General features: G+C 42.0%; 1 protein-coding gene across 1 annotated transcript in view; it reads right to left on the reverse strand.

The window, feature by feature from the left end:
- The window catches only part of CDH23 (cadherin related 23), a 403130-nt gene that overhangs the window by 151026 nt on the left and 243040 nt on the right, over positions 1-9064 (reverse strand). The window contains exon 14 of the mRNA XM_007454689.1: positions 8945-9009. Within this exon, the coding sequence (XP_007454751.1) occupies positions 8945-9009 (65 nt within the window). The remainder of the gene's footprint in view (positions 1-8944; positions 9010-9064) is intronic.

Genomic DNA, 9064 nt, shown 5'->3' on the forward strand with positions numbered 1-9064 from the left:
CCTAGAACCTTGGTGGGTGACATGGCAAAGCTGGCACAGGTCAGGCAGTGAGCACACCAACCCACCTAATGGCTATGGTAGGTTGAGAGCCCCTTCCTGCTGGAGGCTGTGTATCCAGGTGGTGAAGACCACATGCTGAGGCCTGGCCTTGGCGTTTACCAGTTGTGTGACTTTGGGCAAGTAACACAGACTCTCAGTAAAGTGGGGATGATAAGTGTACTTAGCACTGAGTTCTCCAGCATTTAGTTGTGAGGATTACCTCAGATAACATGGGTAAAGCAGTTGACAAAGAGCTTGATACAAAGTGAGGGCTTCATAAATACAGCCACTGCTGCTGCTGCTGCTGCTGCTGCTGCTGGTGTGCTGCCATGAGCATTTCAAAGTTTCCTCATTCCTGAAGATAGCAGAGTGGAAGGACTCAAGCTCACCCTGTCTCATGAAAGTACCAAAAGCACAACTAACTGCTGAACAGCCATCAACAAAAGACGCAAAGCTACCAAAAAAGGCATTCTACATCCAAAGTAGAACTCACAACAAAATGGTAGGAGGGGTGTTTTCATGATATAATCAAATCCCATACCCGTCGGTGGGTGACCCACAAACGGAAAAATAATTATATCACACAGATTCTCCCACAGGAGAGAGAGTTCTGAGGCCCGCTTGCAGGCTCCTCAGCCTGGAGGTCTGGCATCGGGAGGAGGAGCCCCCGGAGCATTTGGCTTTGAAGGCCAGTGGGGCTTGAGTGCAGGAGTTCCACAGGACTGGGGGAAACAGAGACTCCATTCTTGGAGGGCACACACAAGGTTTCACATGTACTGGGAACCAGGGCAAAGCAGTGACTCCACAGGAGCCTGAGACAGACATACTTGAGGGTCTTGGAGGGCCTCCTGGGGAGATGGAGGTTGTCTGTGGCTCACTGTGTGGGCAAGGACACTGGGGGTAGAAACCTCAGGGAACATTCACTGGTGTGAGCTCTGCTGGAAGTCACCATTTTGGCATCAAGACCTGGGCCCACCCAACACCCTGTAGGCTCCAGTGCTGGGACATGTCAGGCGAAACAACCAACAGGGTGGGAACACAGCCACACCCATCAGCAGACAGGCTGCCTAAAGCCATCCGGATCCTATAGCTAAACACACCCCTTAACACACCCCTTAACATGGCCCTGCCCGCCAGAGGGACAAGATCCAGCTCCACCAACTAGTGGGCAGGCACCAGCCACTTCCACTAGGAAGCCTGCACAAGCCCCTGGACCAACCTCACCCATCGGGGGCAGACACCAGTAGCTAGAGGAGCTACAATCTTACAACCTGAGGAATGGAGGCCACAAACAGAAAGTTAAATAAAATGAGATAACAGAGGAATATGTTCCAGATGAAGGAACAAGATAAAACTTTGGAAGACCAACTAAGTGAAGTGGAGATAGGCAATCTTCTTGAAAAAAAATTCAGAGTAATGATAGTAAAGATATCAAAGATCTTGGAAGAAGAATGGAGGCACAGACTCAGAAGATACAAGAAATGTTTAACAAAGAGCGAGAACATTTAAAGAACAAGCAGAGGGCTTCCCTGGTGGCACAGTGGTTGAGAATCTGCCTGCCAATGCAGGGGACACGGGTTCGAGCCCTGGTCTGGGAAGATCCCACATGCTGCGGAGCAACTGGGCCCGTGAGCCACAACTACTGAGCCTGCGTGTCTGGAGCCTGTGCTCTGCAATGAGAGCCCGCGATAGTGAGAGGCCCGCGCACCGCAATGAAGAGTGGCCCGCTTGCCGCAACTAGAGAAAGCCCTCGCACAGAAACGAAGACCCAACACAGCTAAAAATAAATAAATAAAAAAAGAACAAGCAGAGATGCACAATAGAATAACTGAAATGAAAAATACACTAGGAAGAATCAATAGCAGAATAAATGAGGCAGAAGAGCAATAAATGAGCTGGAAGACAGAGCGGTGGAAATCAGCACTATGCAACAGAATAAAAGAATAAAAAGAAATAAGCACAGTCTCAGAGACGCCTGGTACAACATTAAACGCACCAACATTCACATTATAGGGATCCCAGAAGGAGATGAGAGAGAAAAAGGGCCTGAGAAAATATTTGAAGAGCTAATACCTGAAAACTTCCCTAACATGGGAAAGGAAATATTCACTCAAGTCCAGGATATGCAGAGTCTCATACGGGATAAATCCAAGGAGGAACACACCAAGACACACAGTAATCAAACTGACAAAAATTAAAAACAAAGAAAAAATATTAAAAGCAACAAGAGAAAAGCAACAAATAACATGCAAGGGAACTCCCATAAGGTTATTAGATGATTTTTCAGCATAAACTCTGCAGGCCAGAAGCGAGTGGCATGATATATTTAACGTGATGAAAGGGAAAAACTACAACCAAGAATACTGTACCTAGCAAGGTTCTCATTCAGATTCAGTGGAGAGATCAAAACCTTTACAAACAAGCAAAAGCTAAGAGAATTCAGCATCACCAAACCAGCTTTACAAGAAATGCTAAAGGAACTTCTCTAGACAGAAAAGAAAAGGCCACAACTAGAAAAAAGAAAATTATGAATGGGAAAGCTCTCCAGTAAAAGCAAACATACAGGAAAGGTAGGAAATCATCCACACACAAATATGATATCAAAACCAGCATTCATGAGAAGAGGAGAGTACAGATGCAGCATATTGGAAATGCACTGAAAATTAAGAGAGCAGTAACTTGAAATAATCTTGTATATATGTAGACTGCTATATCAAAACCTCATGGGAACTGCAAACCCAAAATCTACAATAGATACACACACACAAAAGAAAACAATCTAAACACAACAATAAAGACTGTCATGAAATCACGAGAGAACAAAAGAGGAAGGGAAGAAAAAAGACCTACAGAAGCAAATCCAAAACAGTTAACAAAATGGCAATAAGAACACTTATAATTACCTTTAAATGTAAATGGATTAAATGCTCCAACCAAAAGACACAGACTGGCTGAATGGATACAAAAACAAGACCCGGATATATGCTGTGTACAAGAGATCCACTTCAGACCTAGGGACACATACAGACTGACAGTGAGGGGATGAAAAAAGGTATTCCATGCAAATGGAAATCGGAAGAAAGCTGGAGGAGCAATATTCACATCAGACAAAATAGACTTTAAAATAAAGACTGTTACAACAAGAGACAGAGAAGGATCCTACATAATGATCAAGGGATCAATCCAAGAAGAATATATAACAATTGTAAATATATATGCACCCAACATAGGAGCACCAAATATATATGGGAAATACTAATAGCCATAAAAGGAGAAATCTACAGTAACACAGTAATAGTGGGAGACTATAACACCCCACTTACATCAATGGACATATCATCCAGACAGAAGATCAATAAGGAAACACAGGCCTTAAATGACACATTAGACCAGATGGACTTAACTGATAGTTATAGAACGTTCCATCCCAAAGCACCAGAATACACATTCTTCTCAAGTGCATATGGAACATTCTCCAGGATAGATCACATCTTGGGCCACAAATCAAGCCTTGGTAAATTTAAGAAAACTGAAATCACATCAAGCATCTTTTCTGACCACAATGGTATGAGATTAGAAATCAGCTACAAGAAAAAAAACTGTAAAAAGAACACAGACACATGGAGGCTAAACAATATGTTACTAATCTACTAATGGATCACTGAAGAAATCAAAGAGGGAATAAAAAAATACCTACAGACAAACGACAACAAAAACACAAGGATCCAAAACCAATGGGACGCAGCAAAAGCAGTTCTAAGAGGGACGTTGGGAGCAATACAATCTTACCTCAGGAAAAAAGAAAAGTCTCAAATGAATAACCTAGCCTTATAACTAAAGCAACTAGAGAAAGAAGAACAAACAAAACCAAGAGTTAACAGAAATCATAAAGATCAGAGCAGAAATAAATGAAATAGACATGAAGAAAACAATAGAAAAGATCGATGAAACTAAAAGCTGGTTTTTTGAAAAGATAAACAAAATTGATAAACCTTTAGCCAGACTCATCAAGAAAAAAAAGAGAGGGCTGAAAATAATAAAATTTGAAATGAAGAAGGGCAGTTACAAGGGACACCACAGAAATACACAGGATCATAAGAGACTACTACAGGCAACTATATGGCAATAAGATGGACAAGCTAGAAGAAATGGACAAATTCTTAGAAAGGTATAATCTCTCAATACTGAACTAGGAAGAAATAGAAAATATGAACAAACCAATCACAAGTATTGGAATTGAAACTGTGATTTAAAAACATCCAACAAGGGACTTCCCTGGTGGTCCAGTGGTAGAGAATCCGCCTTCCAATGCAGGGGACACAGGTTCGATCCCTGGTCGGGGAACTAAGGTCCCACATACCACAGGGCAACTAAGCCCGCATGCCACAAATACTGAGCTTGCGCAACTCAGTGAGAGAGCCTGCGTGCTGCAAACTACAGAGCCCACGCGCTCTGGAGCCTGCACGCCACAGCTACAGAGCCCACATGCCCTGGAGCCCACATGCCACAACTAGAGAGAGAAAACCTGCACATCACAACTAGAGAGAAGCCTGCGTGCCACAACTAGAGAGAAGCCCACGCACCACAACTAGAGAGAAGCCTGCACACTGCAATGAAAACCCCGTGCCTCCATGAAAGATCCCACGTGCCACAATTAAGGCCTAACACAGCCAAAAACAGTAAGAAAATAAATAAATTTTAAAAAATTCCAACAAAGAAAAGTCCAGGATCAGGCTTCACAGGAGAATTCTATCAAACATTTAGAGAAGAGTTAACACTTATCCTTCTGAAACTCTTCCAAAAACCGCAGAGGAAGGAGCACTGCCAAACTCATTGTATAAGCCTACCATCAGCCTGATACCAAAACCAGACCAAGATACCACAGAAAAAGAAAATTATAGGCCAACATCACTGATGAACATAGACACAGAAATCCTCAACAGACTACTAGCGAACCGAATCCAACAATACATTAAAAGGATCATATACCATGATCAAGTGGGAGTTATCCCAGGGATGCAAGGATTTTTCAATATCCACAAATCAATCAGTGTGATACACCACATTAAGAAATTGAAGAATAAAAGCCATATGATCATCTCAATAGATGCAGAAAAAGCTTTTGATAAAAGTCAACACCCATTTATGATAAAAACTCTCCAGGGACTTCCCTCGTGGTCCAGTGGGTAAGACACCGTGCTCCCAATGTAGGGGACTGGGGTTCAATCCCTGGTCAGGGAACTAGATCCCACACTCATGCCGCAATTAAGAGTTTGCATGCCGCAGCTAAGAGTCTGCATGCTGCAACTATGAAGTCTGCATTCCACAACTAAGAAGGTCCCAGTGCTGCAACTAAAAAGATCCTACATGCTGCAACAAAGATCCCACATGCTGCAATGAAGATCCCATGTGCCACAACTAAGACCCAGTGCAGCCAAAATAAATAAATAAATAATAAAATAAATACGGAAAAAAACCTCTCCAGAGGGCTTCCCTGGTGGCGCAGTGGTTGAGAGTCCGCCTGCCGATGCAGGGGACACAGGTTCGTGCCCCGGTCCGAGAAGATCCCACGTGCTGTGGAGCGGCTGGGCCTGTGAGCCATGGCCGCTGAGCCTGTGAGTCCGGAGCCTGTACTCCACAACAGAAGAGGCCACAGCAGTGAGAGGCCCACGTACCGCAAGAAAAAAAAAAAAAAAAAAAAAAAAAAAAAAAACTCACCAACAGAGAAATTTAACAAGAGCTTCTAAAAATTTGATGTGGGCATGGGAACCTACCTCAACATAATGAAGACCATATATGACAAAACCACAGCTAACAACATTCTCTCAGTGAAAAGCTGAAAGCGTTTCCTCTAAGATCAGGAACAAGACAAGGATGCCCACTCTCACCACTTTTACTCAACATAGTTTTGGAAGTCTTAGCCATGGTAATCAGAGAAGAAAAAGAAATAAATGGAATCCAAATTGGAAAAGGAGAAGTAAAACTGTCACTGTTTGCAGATGACATGATACTCTACATAGAAAATCCTAAAGATGCTACCAGAAAACTACTAGAGCTCATCAGTGAATTTGGTAAAGTTGCAGGATATAAAATTAATGCACAGAAATCTGTTGAATTCCTATACACTAAAGTTCCTATATAACAGAAGTTCAGATAGAGAAATTAAAGAAAAAATCCCACTTACCATTGCATCAAAAAGAAGAAAATACCTAGGAATAAACCTCCCTAAGGAGAAAAAAGACCTGTACTCTGAAAACTATACAGACACTGATGAAAGAAATCGAAGATGACAGAAACTGATGGAAAGATCCACCATGTTCTTGGATTAGAAGAACCAGTATTATCAAAATGCCTATACTACCCATGGCAATCTATAGATTCAATGCAATCCCTATCAAACTACCAAAGACATTTGTCACAGAACAACAAAAATTTTAAAATTTGTATGGAAACACAAAAGACCCCGAATAGCCAAGGCAATCCTGAGAAAGAAAACCGAAGTTGGAGGAATCAGGCTCCCTGACTTCAGACTATACTACAAAGCTACAGTCACCAAAATAGTATGGTTCTGGCACAAAAACAGAAATATAGATCAATGGAACAGGATATAAAACCCGGAAATAAACCCACGCATCTAAGGTCAATTAATCTATGACAAAGGATGCAAGAATATACCATGGAGACAAGACAGTCCCTTCAACAAATGGTGCTGGGAAAACTGGACAGCTACATGTAAAAGAATGAAATTAGAACACTCCCTAACACCATGCACAAAGATAAATTCAACATGGGTCAAAGACCTAAATGTAAGGTCAGACACTATAAAACTCTTAGAGGAAAACATAGGGAGAACACTCTTTGACATAAATTACAGCAATATCCTTTTGGATCCACCTCCTAGAGCAGTGAAAATAAAAACAAAAATAAGCAAATGCGACCTAATTAAACTAAAGAACTTTTGCACAGCAAAGGAAACCATAAACAAAATAAAAACACAACCCACAGAATGGGAGAAAATATTTGTAAATGAAGCCACTGGGAAGGGATTAACCTTCCAAATATACAGACAGCTCATGCAGCTCTATATTAAAAAAACAAAACAAAAAAACCCTCCCCAAACAACCCAATCAAAAATGGGCAGAATATCAGACAGACATTTCTCCAAAGAAGAAATACAGATGTCCAAAAAGCACTTGAAAAGGTGCTCAACATCTCTAATTATTAGAGAAATGCAAATCAAAACTACAATCAGGGGGCTTCCCTGGTGGTGCAGAGGTTAAGAATTTGCCTGCCAATGCAGGGGACACGGGTTCGAGCCCTGGTCTGGGAAGATCCCACATGCTGTGGAGCAGCTAGGCCCATGAGCCACAACTACTGAGCCTGCGAGCCACAACTACTGGGCCCACATGTCACAACTACTGAAGCCCACATGCCTAGAGCCCATGCTCCCCAACAAGAGAGGCCACCACAATGAGAAGCCCACATGCCGCAACGAAGAGTAACCCCCGCTCGCCGCAACTAGAAAAAGCCCGCATGCAGCAACGAAGACCCAATGCAGCCAAAAATAAAATAAATACATAAATTTAAAAACTGAAAAAACAGAACTACAATCAGGTATCATCTCACACCAGTTAGAATGGCCATCAAAAATCCTACAAACAATAAATGGTGGGGAGGGTGTGGAGAAAAGGGAACCCTCCTACACTGTTGGTGGGAGTGTAAATTGATGCAGCCACTATGGAGAACAGAATGGGGGATCCTTAAAAACCTAAAAATAGAGCTACCATATGATCCAGCAATCCTACTCCTGGCCATCTATCTGGAGAAAACCATAATTCAAAAAGATACATGCACCCCTGTGATCATTGCAGAATTATTTGCAATGGCCAAGACATGGAAGCAACCTAAATATCCATCGACAGAAGAATGGATAAAGAAGATGTGGTACATATATATAGTGGAATACTCCTCGGCCATAAACAAGAATGCAGTAATGCCATTTGTAGCAACATGGATGGACCTAGAGATTATCATACTAAGTGAAGTAAGTCAGACAGAAAGACAAATATCATATGATATCACTTATATGTGGAATCTAAAAAATGATACAAATGAACTTATTTACAAAATAGAAACAGACTCACAGACTTCAAAAACATACTCATGGTTACCGAAGGGGAAAGGTGATGGGGGAGGGATAAATTAGGAGTTTGGGATTAACAGATATATACCAGTATATATAAAATAGATAATCGACAAGGACCTACTGCATAGCACAGGGAACTCTACTCAATATTCTGTAATAACCTATATGCGAAAAGAATCTGACCAAGAATGGATACATATATTTGTATAACTGAATCACTTTGCTGTATACCTGAAACTAACACAACACTGTAAGTCAACTATACTCCAATATAAAATAAAAATTAAAGTATTGAAGAGCTAAAAAAAAAAAAAAAAAGAACTATGTGTGGACAATTTCACTCTGATATCTTTAGAAACTAAAGCAAAAGGGAAAACCTACGGTCATTTGATTTTCATTTTTCAACAACAGAACAAAAGGACACGGAAAAGTCTGTAAAAATCGTTATTTTCCTCCCTTGGCTTAAATGTCCCCTCTGTAAAATAAAGACATTAGGCAAGGTAAAAAAAGAAAAAAAGCTTCATTCCCCAAACTAAAAGCTATCTTTTGAGGGTCAGAGAAACTATGCCCCAGAGTTTAGGGGACTTGAGCAATACTGTACCACAATCAGGGCCAAACGAGCAGCAGTGCCCATGAGCTCTGACTCACAGTCCAGTTCCCTAGCCACAGGGGCACAGCACTTTTCCTGGGCGCCAAGAAGTGTCCTGGGCCTGCTGAGTGGCAGAGGGCCACCTCGGAAGGCCAGGGGCAGGGGCTCACCGATCAGCATTATCGCTGAAGAGGTAGCTGACTTCCCCGAAGGTGCCCACGTCATTGTCTGTTGCCTGCAAAGGTAAGAAAAAGAAGTCATTACTGCCAGAACCAGCCGAGCCTCCCGAT

Source organism: Lipotes vexillifer, unplaced genomic scaffold, assembly GCF_000442215.2.
Source record: "Lipotes vexillifer unplaced genomic scaffold, Lipotes_vexillifer_v1.1 scaffold205, whole genome shotgun sequence".
Taxonomy (NCBI): Eukaryota; Metazoa; Chordata; class Mammalia; order Artiodactyla; family Lipotidae; genus Lipotes; species Lipotes vexillifer.